The sequence below is a fragment of the Tachyglossus aculeatus genome, chromosome 8 (assembly GCF_015852505.1).
Source record: "Tachyglossus aculeatus isolate mTacAcu1 chromosome 8, mTacAcu1.pri, whole genome shotgun sequence".
In the NCBI taxonomy this organism is placed as follows: domain Eukaryota; kingdom Metazoa; phylum Chordata; class Mammalia; order Monotremata; family Tachyglossidae; genus Tachyglossus; species Tachyglossus aculeatus.
In genome coordinates, this window is record NC_052073.1 from 35,336,021 (window position 1) to 35,354,433 (window position 18,413).

Genomic DNA, 18,413 nt, shown 5'->3' on the forward strand with positions numbered 1-18,413 from the left:
ACAGCAGACGAGCGGCAGAGACGAGGCCTCTGGTGGTCGCGCTTTGTTGTCCGGCGCTTAGTACAGTGCCTGGCCCTCCTTTCTGACCGGCTCCCTTTCCTTTTCCCCCACCGCACTTTCCGTACAGGTCTATAATTTTATTTACTTGTACTGATGTCTGTCTCCTTTAGCCCGTGAGCTCGTTGTGGGCAGGGAATTCATTCATTCCATCGTATTTACTGAGCGCTTACTGTGTGCGGAGCACTGTACTAAGCGCTTCGGAAGTACAATCTGCACTGTACTTTCCCAAGCGCTTACTACAGTGCTCCGCACACAGTAAGCGCTTAAAAGCTTTCGAGAAGCCGCGTGGCTCAGTGGCTTGGGAGTCGGAGGACGCGAGTTCCAATCCCGCCTCCGCCACCATCTGCTGTGTGACCTCGGGCCAGTCACTTCGCTTCTCTGGGCCTCAGTGCCCTCATCTGGAAAATAGGGATGAAAACCGTGAGCCCCACGGGGGACAATCCGGTTGCCCTGCATCTACCCCGGCGCTTAGTACAGTGCTTGGCACATACCAAGCGCTTAATTATTGTTAATAATAATAATAATGATGGCACTAATAATTACTTAATTGCAACTATTGTAATAATTACAATAAATACGATTGATGATAATTACTTAATTGTAATACCAATTGTTAATTATTGTTATTAATAGCTAGGATTAAATGAAGGAGTAGTAAACGTTATCATTATCGTCCCTGGACTCTCCAAAGTGCTCAGCCCACAGAGAGCGCTCAGTAAATAGCATCGACGAGCGGTTTGGTGAGGGTGTTTGATGCCTCCTGGGCCCCACCACCGTAAAGGGGACGCAGAACAAAAAGAAAAACCCACCGGAGTCACGTCTGTGCATTGCTTTGCATATGGCTTTTCAACTCACCCAGTCTCTTTATTCACACGAACGTTTGAATAAACGCCACAAAACCCCTTCGCCCACTCACTCCCCACCTCGGCGTTCGAAAGAACTTAAATACGACCCCTCGCATCCACCCAAGTACAAAAAGGAAGAAAAAAAAAAAATTCCCATAAAGTCGCTCACACGTAGGTGGGTCCCGGGATACCAGCTTCTGTGCCAAGAATTATTAATAATAATAACATATTATATAGAGAGAGGAAAAAAAAAAAGGAAAGGAAATAAAAATAGATTTCTGAACTTGTTCCGTTCGTCTTCCGGCCGGGGGAGGTTGTGGATGTGGAGGGGGCTTCGGGTTTTGGGGGGAGTCCAACCCATCTCTCGCCGTCGCCGGGCCCCTTTTTCCTTTCCCGTCTTTTTGGAAACATTTAAAAAATGACCTATAACGGGGTTTTAGTGCTCCGTCCGGACTGTTTTTCTGAGACGGGGATGGAGGGAGGTAAAGACCGGCCCCCTGAAGCCCCCTCCGCCCCTCTCCTTGGGGGGAATCCCCCTGCTGCGGTGCCCCCACTGCGGAGGGCATCCTTCGGGCAACCATGGCCCGGCCTGCTCTCCTCCTCGGGGACTCGTTTATTCAATGGCATTTATTGAGCTCTGTGTGCAGAGCACCGTACTAAGCGCTTGGGATGGGGGGGGACACCCTCCCCGGGGGTCTTCCCCGCGTGGGGGCCAGGCTGGAGCCGGAAGGACAGGCCCGAGGTCGCGATGGAGCGTCCCAAGGTGGCCCGGTGGGCGCCAGGCCGGAGAGGGTGAGGGCGGGGGGTCCCCGGCACGGTTGCCACGGGCCAAACGCACAGTGGACGTCCGGTGCTGTGCTAAACGCTGGGGGGGGGGGGGGCCCGGTTGGCGGGAGAAAGGGCCGGGCCAGGGTAAGGCACTTGGGTCGGGGGGAAGAGATCTCCGAGCGGGGCCCGGGATGTGGGGCTCCCCTCCCACCCGTCTCCTCCCCGACACCGGACTGAAATTTCGGGGGGCGGCGGAGAGGGCTGCCCCGTGCATAGAGGGAGGGGAGGGAAAACCTCTATGGCTTGGTTGGGCCTAGAGGTCGAAGGTCAGCAGGGGAGAGGGCTCAAAAGCCTTGCCTGAGGGGAGCCGGGGGGGATTTGGGGGGGGAACGGGGTGGGTTTTCCGGTGGTTTTGGAAGCAGAGACAAGGAGCCGTCTGGGCGAGAGATGTCTCTGAGAGACGTGGGAGGGTGTGAGCGGGCGGTCGAGGCCGACGGGGCGACCGTGTGCGGACCCCCAGATACAGACGAGCATCCTTCGGCCCCCCCCGGATCCCAACAAGCGCCTAACCCACCCCCCTCCCTCCCCCGGGGGGTCCGACAGGGACCCGGGAAGACACACCTGACCCCCCTCCAAGAGCTGGAATGCGAAACGCCACCTCTTCCGGGCTGTATTTGGGGGTCCGCGGGGGCGACCCCCCGCGTCACATAGAATCTGTCCATCACGGGGGCCGGGGAGACGGAGGGAAAAGGGGAAGACGAGGGAGAGGGGGGCGGCGCCGGTGGATGGCGGAATCTCCGGAGCGTTCACCTGAAACACAGAAAGGACGAGAAGATGCTGGGGATTCTGGAGTGGTCTGATGCCCCCCTACCCCCAAAAGAGCCCAGGCTTGGGAGTCGGAGATTGTGGGTTATAATAATAATAATAATATTGGCATTTGTTAAGTGTTTACTATGTGCAAAGCATTGTTCTAAGTGCTGAGGGGGGGGATACAAAGTGATCAGGTTGTCCCACGTGGGGCTCACAGTCCTAATCCCCATTTTACAGAGCAAGGAACTGAGGCTCAGAGAAGTTAAGTGGCTTGCCCCAGGTCACACAGCAGACATGTGGCGGAGCCTGATCCACTTAGCTGGGTGACTTTGGGCAAGTCAGTGCACTGGGCCTCAGTTCCCTCCTCTGTCAAATGGGGATGGAGATGGTGAGCCCCACGTGGGACAAGCTGATTGCCTTGTATCTCCCTTCAGCGCTTAGGGCAGTGCTTGGCACACAGTCAGCGCTTAACAAACACCATTACTACTATTATTACTAACTCGCACTGTACTGAGCGCTTGGGAGAGGACCAACAGAACAGTAAATAGCCCTGTTTCCTGCCCACATGAGGTGACAGTCTAAAGTCAACAGGCCGGACCAAACCAATCCTTCCACGCGGGGGTGGGATGCACCTGAGTGGACCAAACCAACCTTTCCTCATGGGGGGGGGGGGATTCACCTGCCCAAAACCCATCCCTGATTGGACAAACCAACCCTTCCATGTGGGGGGAGAACTCCCTTGACTGGACCAAACCAACCTTTCTGCATGGGGGGAGAGAGGGAATTCACCTGACCAAACTCATCACTGACTGGACCAAACCAACCTTTCCACATGGGGGGGGGGGGGGGGGGGGGGGGAGAATTCACCTGACCAAAACCCATCACTGACTGGACCAAACCCATCACAGACTGGACCAAACCAACCTTTCCGCGTGGGGGGGATTCACCTGGCTGACCAAACCCATCACAGACTGGACCAAACCAACCTTTCCGCATGGGTGGGTGGGGGGGATTCACCTTGCTGACCAAACCCATCATTGACTGGACCAAACCAACCCTTCCATGTGGGGGGAGAACGCATCTGACTGGACCAAACCAACGGTGCAGCATGGCGGGGGCCTCGCCAAGCTGACCAAACCCCACCACTGACTGGACCAAACCAACCCTTCCATGTGGGGGGAGAACACACCTGACTGACCATCGCTGACTGGACCAAACCAACCCTTCCATGTGGGGGGAGAACTCATCTGACTGACCACATGCACTGAACACGCGCTTAGTCCAGTGCCCTGCACACAGTAAGTGCTCAATAAATACGATTGAATGAATGAATGACCAAAAAACATTCCCTGTCTGGCACAAACTGACTTTTTCATGGAGGGGGGGAAAACTCGCCTGATTGACCAAAACTCATCCCTGACTGGACCAAACCAATCCTGCCATGTGGGGGGAGAACTCGCCTGACTGACCATCGCTGACTGGACCAAACCAATGGGGGGGAAGGGGAATTCACCTGGCTGACCAAACCCATCCCTGACTGGACCAAACCAACTCTTCCATGTGGGGGGAGAACTCGCCTGATTGACCATCGCTGACTGGACCAAACCAATCTTACCGCATGGAGGGGGAGGGAGAATTCCCCTGGCTGACCAAACCCATCCCTGATTGGACCAAACCAACCCTTCCATGTGTCGGGGGGGGGAAGAAACTCGCCTGACTGACCACTGCTGACTAGACCAAACCAATGGGAGGGGAGGGGGAATTCACCTGGCTGGCCAAACCCATCCCTGACTGGACCAAACCAACCCTTCCATGTGGGGGGGGAGAACTCACCTGACTGACCATCAATGACTGGACCAAACCAACCCTTCCACATGGGGGGAGAGTTCTTTCACCTGGCTGACCAAACCCATCCCTGACTGGACCAAACCAACCCTGCCATGGGGGGGGGGGGGGAAACTCATCTGACTGACCATTGCTGACTGGACCAAACCAACCCTTCCATATGGGGGAAGAGTTCTTTCACCTGGCTGACCAAACCCATCCCTGACTGGACCAAACCAACCCTTCCATGGGGGAGGGGGGGGCTCACCTGACTGACCATCCCTGACTGGACCAAACCAACTCCTCCACATGGGGGGAGAGTTCTTTCACCAGGTTGACCAAACCCATCCCTGACTGGACCAAACCAACCCTTCCATGGGGGGGGGGGGGTGTGTGTCACATGACTGACCATCCCTGACTGGACCAAACCAACCCCTCCACATGGGGGGAAAACTCACTTGACCGACCAAAACCCATCACTGATTGGACCAAACCAACCCTACCTAGAGTGGGGGGAGCAGAATGACCCCCACATCCCCCCACTGACCCAAACCAATCCTGCCATGGCGGTGGGAGAAAACCCAGCTGACTTTACTGAGCGCCTACTGTGTGCACAACACTGCACTAAGCACTGGGGAGAGCTGGCTCTGCCACTTGATGATGACGATGGCATTTGCTAAGCGCTTACTATGTGCCAAGCACTGTTCTAACTGCTGGGGACGATACAAGGTGATCAGGTTGTCCCCCACGGGGCTCACAGTCTTCACCCCCATTTGACAGATGAGGGAACTGAGGCCCAGAGAAGTGAAGTGGCTCGCCCAAAGTCACCCAGCTGACAATTGGCGGGGTCGGGATTTGAACCCATGACCTCTGACTCCCAAGCCCGGGCTCCTTCCATTGAGCCACGCTGCTTCTCCGGCCTTGGACGGGTCACTTCCCTTCTCCGGGCCTCAGTTCCCTCCTCTGTCAAATGGGGATGGAGACCGTGAGCCCCACGGGGGACGGGGACCGCGTCCGACCTGATTTGCTTGGGTCCTCCCCGGCGCTTAGTACAGTGCCTGCCGCGTAATAATAATGATGGAATTTATAATAATGAAGGCATTTATTAAGCGCTCACTATGTGCAAAGCACTGTTCTAAGCACTGGGGAGGTTACAAGGTGATCAGGTTGTCCCACGGGGGGCTCACAGTCTTATTCCCCATTTTACAGATGAGGTAACTGAGGCGCAGAGAAGTGAAGTGACTTGCCCAGAGTCACCCAGCTGACACGTGGCGGAGCCGGAATTTGAACCCATGACCTCTGGCTCCAAAGCCCGGGCTCTTCCCACTGGGCCACGCTGCTTCTCTTATCATTATTATTATTATTTACAGAAGCAGCGTGGCTCCGTGGAAAGAGCCCGGGCTTGGGAGTCGGAAGGTCATGGGTTCTAATCCCGGCTCCGCCACTTATCAGCTGGGTGACTTTGGGCAAGTCACTTCACTTCTCTGTGCCTCAGTACCCTCATCTGTAAAATGGGGATGAAGACTGTGAGCCCCACAGGGGACAACCTGATCACCTTGTATCCCCCCAGCACTTAGAACAGGGCTCCGCACATAGTAAGCATGTAACAAATACCATCATTATTATTATTATTATTATTATAAGTAGATGAGCAGGATTCACTTATCTGGGCCTCAGTGACCTCATCTGTAAAATGGGGACTGCGACTGTGAGCCCCACGTGGGACAACCTGATCGCCTTGTATCTCCCCAGAGCTTAGAACAGTGCTTTGCATATGGTAAGCGCTGAATAAATGCCATCATTACTGCTATTATCCCGTGGGCAGGGCACTGTACTGAGCGCCTCCGATCCAAAAAGAGCATAAGAGATGCGGTTAGCGACCGTGCCCCTCGCTTGCTTGCTGAAATCCGGCCCCCGAGACTTTTAAATCACCCCCAAAGAGGCTTTGCTTTGGAAATTAGGCCCGTCCCAGCCCCTCCACTCAACAACTGCCCCCCAAGCGCTCAGCGCAGCGCTCTGCGCACCGCAGGTGTTCAAATCGTACTTATTGGGCGCTTACGGTGCGCAGGGCACTGTACCAAGCGCTTGGGAAGCGCAAGGTGTTCCCCAAACAACCACGGACGGATCGCTAAACCGACCCTACGCTGGCCGGGGAAGCCGGCCCTCCCGCCCTCCCTCCCGAGCGCTCAGCGCAGCGCTCCGCACGCAGACCGAGCCTGGCCCTCCCGCCCTCTCCCTAGCGCTCAGCACAGCGCTCCGCAGGTGTTCAAATCGTACTTATTGAGCGCTTACGGTGCGCAGGGCACTGTACCAAGCGCTCGGGAAGGGCAAGGTGTTCCCCAAACAACCACGGACGGATCGCTAAACCGACCCTACGCCGGCCGGGGAAGCCGGCCCTCCCGCCCTCTCTCCCGAGCGCTCAGCGCAGCGTTCCGCACGCAGACCGAGCCTGGCCCTCCCGCCCTCTCCCTAGCGCTCAGCAGGTGTTCAAATCGTACTTATTGAGCGCTTACGGTGCGCAGGGCACTGTACCAAGCGCGCTCGGGAAGTGCAAGGTGTTCCCCAAACAACCACGGACGGATCGCTAAACCGACCCTACGCCGGCCGGGGAAGCCGGCCCTCCCGCCCTCCCTCCCGAGCGCTCAGCGCAGCGTTCCGCACACAGACCGAGCCCGGCCCCCCCGCCCTCTCCCTAGCGCTCCCAAAACAACACGGACGGACGGCTAAACTGGCGCTACGCTTCCCGCCCTCCCTCCCCGGCGCTCAGCACGGCCCCCGGCCCCCGCTCACCGCTCGGGCGACCCGAGGGTGACGCGGTCGACGCGGGCCACCAGGTCCCGGGCGTCGGGCCGGTCCTGGGGGTTGGCGGCCAGCATGTCCTTGAGCAGGCGGCGGACGCCCTCCCCCATGGCGGAGCGGCGGCGCCGGGGAATGGGCAGCTCCAGGCGGGGGTTCTCCAGCAGGGCCTCGCCCAGGGGCACGATCTCGGCCCCTTGGCGCACGTAGCCGCCCAGCAGCTCCCGCTGGGTCTCGGCGTCGACGAAGGTGATCCGCTCCAGCAGGGCCCACATGATGACCCCCAGGGCGAAGATGTCCGCCTTGGCGGTGTAGTGGCCCTCCCACACCTCGGGGGCCATGAAGAAGTCCGACCCGCAGGCCGACGACAGCCAGAACTGGTCGTCGGGGCCCGGGGCGGCGGCGGAGGAGGCGGCGGCGGCGGCCCGGCCGCGGCCCGCCGCCGCCGCCGCGGCGCAGACCTTGCTGAGCCCGAAGTCGGCCACCTTGAGGACGGGCGGGCCCGACCGCTCGGTCACCAGGATGTTGTCGGGCTTGAGGTCGCGGTGGACGATGCGGTTCTCGTGCAGGAAGGCCACGGCGCTGCTCAGCTGCAGCAGGAAGCTGCGCGTGGTGGCCGCGTCCGGCCGGCGGGACAGCACGTAGCGGCTCAGGTCGCCGCCCTCGCAGAACTCCATGACGAACCACAGGTAGCACGGCTCCCCCGCCGACCCCAGGATCCGCTCCCCTGCCCGGGGGGGACGGGAGCGGGCGGCGGCACCGGCGGCAGCGGGCGGAGAGGGAGGGGAGAGAGAGGGAGAGACAACCTTTAATAATAATAATAATAATGATTATCATCTAGCACCGTTCTAAGCGCTGGGGAAGTTGCCGGGCGATCGGGTTGTCCCACACGGGGCTCCCAGTCTTCATCCCCGTTTGACAGAGGAGGTCACTGAGGCCCGGAGAATAATAATAATAATAATGATGATGATAATAGCATTTATGAAGCGCTTACTATGTGCAAAGCACCATTCTAAGCGCTGGGGAAGTTACCAGGCGATCGGGTTGGTCCACACAGGGCTCCCAGTCTTCTTCCCCGTTTGACAGAGGAGGTCACTGAGGCCCAGAGAATAATAATAATAATAATGATGATGGCATTTATGAAGCTGAGGCCCAGAGAATAATAATAATAATAATAATAATGATAATAGCATTTATGAAGCGCTTACTATGTGCAAAGCACCGTTCTAAGCGCTGGGGAGGATACAAGGCGATCGGGTTGGCCCACATGGGGCTCACGGTCTTCTTCCCCGTTTGACAGAGGAGGTCACTGAGGCCCGGAGAATAATAATAATGATGATGATGATAGCATTTATGAAGCGCTTACTACGTGCAAAGCACCGTTCTAATCAACAGGGAGGAGACAAGGTGATCGGGTTGGCCCACACGGGGCTCACGGTCTTCTTCCCCGTTTGACAGAGGAGGTCACTGAGGCCCGGAGAATAATAATAATGATGATGATAATAGCATTTATGAAGCGCTTACTACGTGCAAAGCACCGTTCTAAGCGCCGGGGAGGAGACAAGGTGATCGGGTTGGCCCACACGGGGCTCACGGTCTTCTTCCCCGTTTGACAGAGGAGGTCACTGAGGCCCGGAGAATAATAATAATGATGATGATGATAGCATTTATGAAGCGCTTACTATGTGCAAAGCACCGTTCTAAGCGCTGGGGAGGAGACAAGGTGATCGGGTTGGCCCACATGGGGCTCACAGTCTTCATCCCCGTTTGACAGAGGAGGTCACTGAGGCCAGGAGAATAGTAATAATAATAATGATGATAATAGCATTTATGAAGCGCTTACTATGTGCAAAGCACCGTTCTAATCACCAGGGAGGAGACAAGGTGATCGGGTTGGCCCACATGGGGCTCACGGTCTTCTTCCCCGTTTGACAGAGGAGGTCACTGAGGCCCGGAGAATAATAATAATAATGATGATGGCATTTACGAAGCTGAGGCCCAGAGAATAATAATAATAATGATGATGATAATAGCATTTATGAAGCGCTTACTATGTGCAAAGCCCTGTTCTAAGCGCTGGGGAGGATAAAAGGCGATCGGGTTGGCCCACACGGGGCTCACAGTCTTCATCCCTGTTTGACAGATGAGGTCACTGAGGCCCGGAGAATAATAATAATGATGATGATGGCATTTATGAAGCGCTTACTACGTGCAAAGCACCGTTCTAAGCGCTGGGGAGGATACACGGTGATCAGGTTGGCCCACATGGGGCTCACGGTCTTCTTCCCCGTTTGACAGAGGAGGTCACTGAGGCCCGGAGAATAATAATAATAATGATGATGGCATTTATGAAGCTGAGGCCCAGAGAACAATAATAATAATAATAATGATGATAATAGCATTTATGAAGCACTCACTATGTGCCAAGCCCTGTTCTAAGCGCTGGGGAGGATAAAAGGCGATCGGGTTGGCCCACACGGGGCTCACAGTCTTCATCCCTGTTTGACAGATGAGGTCACTGAGGCCCGGAGAATAGTAATAATAATGATGATGGCATTTATGAAGCGCTTACTATGTGCAAAGCACCGTTCTAAGCGCTGGGGAGGATACAAGGCGATCAGGTTGGCCCACATGGGGCTCACAGTCTTCATCCCTGTTTGACAGATGAGGTCACTGAGGCCCGGAGAATAAAAATAATAATGATGATGGCATTTATGAAGCGCTTACTATGTGCAAAGCACTGTTCTAAGCGCTGGGGAGGTTACCAGCTGATCGGGCTGTCCCACAGGGGGCTCACAGTCTTCATCCCCGCTTTACAGATGAGGTCACTGAGGCCCAGAGAAGTGAAGTGACTTGCCCAAAATCGGCGGAACAGCCTGGCTCAGTGGGAAGAGCCCGGGCTTTGGAGTCAGAGGTCGTGGGTTCAAATCCCGGCTCCGCCAGCTGTCAGCTGGGTGACTTTGGGCGGGTCGCTTCACTTCTCTGGGCCTCAGTTCCCTCATCTGGAAAATGGGGATTAAGACTGTGAGCCACCCCCTGGAACAACCTCATCACCTTGTACCCTCCCCCGCGCTTGGAACGGTGCTTTGCACATAGTAAGCGCTTAACAAACACCATCATTATTATTATTAAGCTGCCACGATTCGCAGACCGTGCCGGCCTTGGCACATAGTAAGCGCTTCACGAACACCATCATTATTATTATTATTATTTAGCTGCCACGATTCGCAGACCGCGCCTGCCTTGGCACATAGTAAGCGCTTAACAAATACCATCGTTATTATTATTATATGTTGCCAACTTGTACTTCCCAAGCGCTTAGTCCAGTGCTCTGCACACAGTAAGCGCTCAATTAAGTACGACTGAATGAATCTGCCTTAGAACAGCGCTTGGCACATATTAAGCACTTAACAGATGCTATAATTATTATTATAATTATCTGCCTTGACCCTCTGGCAGTGCGTAGCACAGCACTGGGCACATAGGAAGCACTTCTATGATGATGATGGCATTTGTTAAGCGCTTCCTATGTGCCGAGCACTGTTCTAAGCGCTTGGGGGGATACAAGGTGATCAGGTTGTCCCACGGGGGGCTCACTGTTTTCATCCCCTTTTGACAGTTGAGGCTCAGAGAAGTGAAGTGACTCCCCCAAGGTCACCCAGCAGACATGGGGCGGAGCCGGGATTCGAACCCATGACCTCCGGCTACCAAGCCCGGGCTTTTTCCACTGAGCCACGCTGCTTCTCACCGCGATTACTATCGCCCATCTCTGCCGTTTCCTTTCCCGGCCCCGCGGCGTGGCCTAGGGGCAAGAGCCCGAAACCGGGAAGGGGACGGCCTTGGTTCTCAATCAATCAATCAATCAATCAATCAATCAATCGTATTTATTGAGCGCTTCCTGTGTGCAGAGCACTGGACTAAGTGCTTGGGAAGTCCAAGTTGGCAACATCTAGAGACGGTCCCTACCCAACAGTGGGCTCACGGTCTAAAAGGGGGAGACAGACAACAAAACCAAACATACTAACTTGGCAACCTGATCACCTTGTAACCTCCCCTAGCGCTTAGAACAGTGCTTTGCACATAGTAAGTGCTTAATAAATGTCATTATAAAAAAACTAACAAAATAAAATAAATAGAATAGATATGTACAAGTAAAATAGAGTAATAAATCTGTACAAACATATATACATATATACAGGTGATGTGGGGAAGGGAAGGAGGTAAGATGGGGGGGATGGAGAGGGGGACGAGGGGGTTCTCATCCAGAACAAAATAAAATAAATAGGATATGTACAAGTAAAATAAATAGAGTAATAAATATGTACAAACATATATACATATATACAGGTGATGTGGGGAAGGGAAGGAGGTAAGATGGGGGGGATGGAGAGGGGGACGAGGGGGTTCTCATCCGGGCTCCACCTTGGCCGGGTCACTTCACCGGGCCTCGCTTGCCTCCTCCGCCAAACGGGGATTCGAACCCTGCTCTCCATCCCCCGAGGCCTAGCGGGGAGAGCCCGGGCCCGGGAGTGCTTGGCACATAGTAAGCGCTTAACAAATCCCGTCATTATTAAGGAGCTGGGTTCTCCTCCCGGCTCCGCCGCGTGTCTGCCGCGTGACCCTGGGCCAGTCGCTTCACTCCTCGGGGCCTCAGTTTCCTCCTCTGGTTCAGCGCTTAGAACGGTGCTTTGCACATAGTAAGCGCTTAATAAATGCCATTATTATTTTTATTGCTCTATTTTACTTGTACATATTTATTCTATTTATTTTATTTTGTTAATATGCTTGGTTTAGACTGTGAGCCCACTGTTGGGTAGGGACTGTCTCTATGTGATGCCAATTTGTACTTCCCAAGCGCTTAGTACAGTGCTCTGCACATAGTAAGCGCTCAATAAATACGATTGATTGATTGATTGATTGATTTGTCGTCTGTCTCCCCCGTCTAGACTGTGAGCCCGCTGTTGGGTAGGGACTGTCTCTAGATGTTGCCAACTTGTACTTCCCAAGCGCTTAGTACAGTGCTCGGCACACAGTAAGCGCTCAATAAATACTATTGAATGAATGACTATTAAAATGGGAGCCCCACGGGGGACGGGGACTGTGTCCAACCCGATTGGCTTGTATCCACCCCAGCGCTTAGTACGGTGCCTGGCACATAGTCAGCGTTTCACAAATACCATCATTGTCAATATTATTCATTCATTCATTCAATCAATCGTATTTATTGAGCACTTACTGTGTGCAGAGCACTGTACTAAGCGCTTGGGAAGTACAAGTTGGCAACATAACTTATTGTCATTATTATTATTAACTTATTACATTTATGCTTTTTTCCTCGCAATTCCCTGACCACAATAATAATAATTCTAATAATAATAATTCCTTCCATACTGTGAGCCTACTGCTGGGTAGGGACCGTCTCTATTTGCTGCCAACTTGTGCTTCCCAAGCGCTTAGTACAGTGCTCTGCACACAGTAAGCGCTCAATAAATCCGACTGAATGGATGAATGAATAATGATGGCATTTACTGAGTGCTTTCTACGCGCAAAGCACCGTTCTAAGCGCTGGGGAGGTTACAAGGCGATCAGGTTGTCCCACGGGGGGCTCAACGTCTTCATCCCCATTTGACAGATGAGGTCACTGAGGCCCAGAGAAGTGAAGTGACTTGCCCAGCTAAGTGGCAGAGCCGGGATTTGAACCCGCGACCTCCGACTCCAAAGCCCGGGCTCGTTCCACTGAGCCACGCTGCTTCTCGACACCGTGAGAACTGGGAGAAGAGGAAGAGGAAAGGAAAAAGAAAGGAAGGGGCAGCCCTAAAACCCGACCCCGGGTGACCTGTAAAGGCGTTCAACAAATATTCCACGGTAGTCAGATCACGACGCTCCGGCTCACGCATCCGGGAAAGCCGGGAATGGCGGGCGGAGCCAGAAGGGGAAGGTGGAAGCGTTGTGGACTTAAATTTTGCTGTCGGGGTGATTTCCTTAGTGTCGGAGAACACTCGGGGATATTTTTTTTTTAGGTTGGGAGGGGGAAAAAGTGGATTATTTGCTATACAGAAGTGGTAACTATGGTGATTCTGGAAGGGGAGACAGAAACACATCACAACAGAGACAGATACACACCCATCCTGGCACAGAGACTCACACGAACGCACAAAAACACACAACCACGCCCCGGCAGAGACAGACACGCACAACCTGGCTCCGACATGAGACTTTGGGAGAAATTGGGCGGTGGTATCTGTTAAGCGCTTACTATGTGCCCAGCACTGTGCTAAACACCAGGGCTGGGGAGGAGATATAAGCTCATCAGATCCCACCCGGGGCTCCAAAGCAGGAGGGAGAACAGGGATCGAATCCCGATTTTCCAGAGGAGGGAACTGAGGCCCAGAGAGGCGAAGTGACCGGCCCAAGGTCACACGCAGCCGGCGAGTGGCGGAGCGGGGATTCGAACCCAGGTCCTGACTCCCAAGCCCGGGCTCTTTAGGCCACGCTGCCTCGCCGAGCCCTTGCGAGTCACTCATTCATTCAGTCGTATTTATTGGGCGCTTACTGTGTGCAGAGCGCTGGACTAAGCGCTTGGGAAGTCCAAGTTGGCAACATGTAGGGACGGTCCCTACCCGACAGCGGGCTCACAGTCTAGAAGGGGGAGGCAGACAACAAAACAAAACATATTAACAAAATAAAATAAATAGAATATGTACAAATAAAATTAATAAATAGAGTAATAAATCCGTACAAACATATATACAGGTGCTGTGGGGAGGGGAAGGAGGTAAGGCGGACCAAGTACTGTACTAAGCGCTGGGGTAATAATAATTCCGGTATTTGTTAAGCGCTTACTATGTGCTGAGCACCGTTCTAAGCGCTGGGGGAGATACAAGGTCACCAGGTTGTCCCCCGTGGGGCTCACGGTCTTTATCCCCATTATGACAGATAATAATGATGGCATTTATTAAGCGCTTACTATGTGCCAAGCATTGTTCTAAGTGCCGGGGAGGTTACAAGGTGATCAGGTGGTCTCACAGGGGGCTCAGAGTCTTCATCCCCATTTTACAGATGAGGGAACTGAGGCCCAGAGAAGTGAAGTGACTTGCCCAGAGTCACACAGCTGACAACTGGCAGAGCCGGGATTTGAACCAGTAATAATAACGATGATGGCATTTATTAAGCGCTTACTATGTGCCAAGCACTGTTCTAAGCGCCGGGGAGGTTACAAGGTGATCGGGTGGTCCCACAGGGGGCTCACAGTCTTCATCCCCATTTTCCAGATGAGGGAACTGAGGCCCAGAGAAGTGAAGTGACTTGCCCCAGGTCACCCAGCTGACAGTTGGCGGAGCCGGGATTTGAACCCATGACCACGAACTCCAAAGCCCGGGCTCTTTCCACTGAGCCACGCTGCTTCCCCTGAGGGAACGGAGGCCCAGAGAAGGGAAGTGACTCGTCCAGGGTCACACAGCGGGCACGTGGCGGAGTCGGAATTAGAACCCGTGACCTTCTGACTCCCAAGTCTGGGCTCTACCCACTAGGCCAGGCTGCTTCTCCGGATAGATACAAGGTCTCCGTTATAATTAATTTTTCTTCAAGTCCGCCTTCCCCTCTAGACTGTCCGCTTGCTGTGGGCAGAGAGTGTCTGTTATAGTTAGACTTTCCTCTCTCTAGTACTGAGGGGGAGGGAGGGATGGGGGGGGTCCTTCTGACCTCAGGGGTCGGGGGTCAAGGGTCAGGGGGTCCCTCAGCACAGGCAGGGCCCTCCAGTGAGGGGACAATGAGGAGGGTCCCTCCCCTGACCTCCAGGGTGGGGGGTCAAGGGTCAGCGGGTGGTTCCTCTGGCCTCTGGGGGGGATGAGGGGAGAATTAGGGGGTCCCCGACTTCTGGTGGGGGGCCAAGGGTCGGGGGGTGGTCCCTCTGGGGGGGGGGGGGGGTCAAGGGTCAGGAGGATTCCTCTGCCCGCCGGACGGAGTGAGGGGACATCCAGGGGGTTCCCCCCGACCTCGGAGGTGACGTCAAGGGTCAGGGGGTGCCTCCACCCTGCAGAGGGAATGAGGGGGGCATGCGTGTGTGTGGGGGTCCCCCCACCTTCTGGGGTGAGGTCAAGGGTCGAGGAAGGGGGGTCCCTTGGCCCTCCAGGGGGAGTGAGGGGAGCAGCAGAGGGGTTCCCACAACCTCTGGGGCGGGGTCAAGGGTCAGGGGGTGGTCCCTCCACCCCCCAGAGCGAGTGAAGGGAAAATGAGGGGATCCCCACCGCCTCCTGTGTGAGGTCAAGGGTCAGGGGTCGGTCCCTCTGCCCTCCAGAGGAATTGAGGGGGGCATCAGAGGGGTTCCCACAACCTCTGGGGTGGGGTCAGGGGTCAGTCCCTCCACCCTCCAGAGCGACTGAGGAGAAATTCAGCCCCCCCCCCCCCCGCCTTCTGATGTGAGATCAAAGGTCAGGTGGGGGGGTCAAGGGTCAGGGGGTGGTCCCTCTGCCTTCCAGAGCGAGTGAGGGGGAGCATCAGAGGGGTTCCCACAATCTCTGGGGTGGGGTCAAAGGTCAGGGGTCGGTCCCTCCATCCTCCAGAGATAGTGGGGAGAGAATCAGGGGACCCCCATCGCCTTCTGGTGTGAGGTCAAGGATCAGGGGTCGGCCCCTCCGCCCTCCAGAAGAAATGAGGGGGGCATCAGGGCCCCCTCCCTGCCCTCAGGAGCAAGGTCAAAGGTCAGGTGGGGGTCAAGGGTCGGTCCCTCTGCCCTCCAGAGGGAGTGAAGGGCGCATCAGGGGGGTTCCCACAACCTCTGGGGTGAAGTCAAAGGTCCCACGGGGGTCAAGGGTCAGTCCCTCCGCCCTCCAGAGGGACTGAGGCGAGCATTAGGGCTCCCTCCCCGCCCTCTGGGGCGAGGTCAGAGTTCAGAGGGGGGTCAAGGGTCGGTCCCTCCGCCCTCCAGAGGGAGTGAGGGGAGCACCGGGGGGGTTCCCACAACCTCTGGGGGCGGGGTCAAAGGTCAGGGGTCAGTCCCTCCGCCCTCCAGAGCGAGTGAGGGGGGCATCAAGGCCCCCTCCCTGCCTTCTGGGGCAAGGTCAGAGGTCAGGTGGGGGTCAAGGGTCAGTCCCTCCGGCCTCCAGGGAGAGTGAGGGGGGCATCGGGGGGGGTTCCCACAGCCTCTGGGGGCGGGGTCAAAGGTCAGGGATCAGTCCCTCCGCCCTCCAGAGGGAGTGAGGGGAGCGTCAGGGGGGTTCCCACAACCTCTGGGGGCGGGGTCAAAGGTCAGGGGTCAGTCCCTCCGCCCTCCAGAGGGAGTGAGGGGAGCATCAGGAGGGTTCCCACAACCTCTGGGGCGGGGTCAAAGGTGAGATGGGGGTCAAGGGTCAGTCCCTCCGCCCTCCAGGGGGAGTGAGGGGAGCCCCCACAGCCTCTGGGGCGGGGTCAAAGGTCAGGTGGGGGTCAAGGGTCAGTCCCTCCGCCCTCCAGGGGGAGTGAGGGGAGCGTCAGGGGGGCTCCCACAACCTCTGGGGCGGGGTCAAAGGTCAGGTGGGGGTCAAGGGTCAGTCCCTCCGCCCTCCAGGGGGCGTGAGGGGAGCACCGGGGGGGGGGTCCCCACAGCCTGCGGGGCGGGGGTCAAAGGTCAGCCGGGCGTCGGTCCCCCCGCCGCCCGGGAGGGGGCGCCCCCGACTCTCGGGGCCCACCTTTGAGGGAGGTCTCGACGAGGCGCAGGTAGAGCTGGGAGGCGGCGTGGCCGTGGCGCATGCGCTGCGCCAGCCCGCGGCGCTGCAGGACGCAGTCGTCGAGCCGCACCACGTTGCGGTGGCGGCGGCGGCGCAGGCTGCTCAGCGCCCACAGCTCGGCCAGGGCCAGCTCCACCTGCTCGGGGGCGTCGCAGCGCACCTTCTTCACCGCCACCCGGGAGCCCCCGGGACCCCACGCCGCCGACGCCTCGTACACCACCCCGTAGCTGCCCCGCCCGATCTCCGCCAGGAGGTTGTACAGCGGCGGGGCCGACGGGCCCGGCTGGGACGAGGACGGCGACGAAGACGACGACGCCCCCGCCATCATGGCCGCCATCGTCCCCGCCGCCCCCTCGCGCCGCGCATGCGCCGTCTGCGCTCGGCGCCGCCGGGCCCCTGCCGGCCGCCGTCGGCCCCCGTCTCTATGGCGACGGGCGGCGTTCATGCCTTTTCATGGCGGCCGTCGCCTCCTCGCGCCGCGCATGCGCCGCCTCCCGTCTCCATGACGACGGGCGGCGTTGGTTCCTTCATTTTCACGGCTGCCGCCAACGCCTCCTCGCACCACGCATGCGCCATCTGCGCTGCACCCGACCCCCGTTGGCCCCCGTCTCCATGACGACGGGTGGCATTCATTCATTCATTTTCATGGCTGCGGCCGCCTCCTCACACTGCGCCTGCGCCGTCCAGGCTCCCCCCCCCCGTCTCCGTGGCGACGGACGGCGTTCATTCATTCATTCATTCAATCGTATTTATTGAGCGCTCACTGTGTGCAGAGCACTGTCCTAAGCGCATGGGAAGTACAAGTTGGCATTCATTCAATCAATCAATCGTATTTATTGAATGTTTACTGTGTGCAGAGCACTGTACTAAGCGCTTGGGAAGTACAAGTTGACAACGTATAGAGACGGTCCCTACCCAACAGTGGCCTCACAGTCTAGAAGGGGGAAACAGAGAACAAAACCAAACATATTAACAAAATAAAATAAATAAATAGAGTAATAAATATGTACAAACATATCAATCAATCAATCGTATTTATTGAGCGCTTACTGTGTGCAAAGCACTGTACTAATCAATCAATCAATCGTATTTATTGAGCGCTTACTGTGTGCAAAGCACTGTACTAAGCGCTTGGGAAGTACAAGTTGGCAACATATAGAGACAGTCCCTACCCAACAGTGGGCTCAACAATCTAAAAGGGGGAAAACAGAGAACAAAACCAAACATACTAACAAAATAAAATAAATATAATAGATATGTCCAAGTAAAATAAATCAATAAATAAAGTAATAAATATGTACAAACATATATACATATATACAGGTGCTGTGGGGAAGGGAAGGAGGTAAGATGGGATGGAGATGGGGACGAGGGGGAGAGGAAGGGAGGGGCTCAGTCTGGGAAGGCCTCCATTCATTCAATCGTATTCATTCATTCAATCGTATTTATTGAAAGCTCACTGTGTGCAGAGCACTGTCCTAAGCGCTTGGGAAGTACAAGTTGGCATTCATTCATTCAATCGTATTTATTGAGTGCTCACTGTGTTCAGAACACTAGACTAAGCCCTTGAGAAGTACAAGTTGGGAACATATAGAAACGGTCCCGA

At 55.8% G+C, this 18,413-nt stretch overlaps 1 protein-coding gene across 4 annotated transcripts; it reads right to left on the reverse strand.

The window, feature by feature from the left end:
• Positions 1-881: 881 nt before the first annotated feature.
• On the reverse strand, positions 882-17,275 carry STK35 (serine/threonine kinase 35). Of its 4 annotated transcripts, none has more exons than XM_038750587.1 (4): positions 16,769-17,275; positions 7,560-7,830; positions 7,098-7,520; positions 882-2,483 (listed from the first exon to the last, which is right to left on the reverse strand). In XM_038750587.1, the coding sequence occupies exons 1-4, from the start codon at positions 17,250-17,252 to the stop codon at positions 2,480-2,482; spliced, it is 1,182 nt and encodes a 393-aa protein (XP_038606515.1). In that variant the 5' UTR covers positions 17,253-17,275; the 3' UTR covers positions 882-2,479. The 4 variants fall into 4 exon arrangements, with proteins under 4 accessions (XP_038606515.1, XP_038606513.1, XP_038606516.1 ...); XM_038750585.1 differs by having other exon boundaries at positions 7,098-7,523; XM_038750588.1 differs by lacking the exon at positions 16,769-17,275 and adding an exon at positions 12,940-13,275 and having other exon boundaries at positions 7,098-7,523.
• Between the last annotated feature and the right edge of the window lie 1,138 nt (positions 17,276-18,413).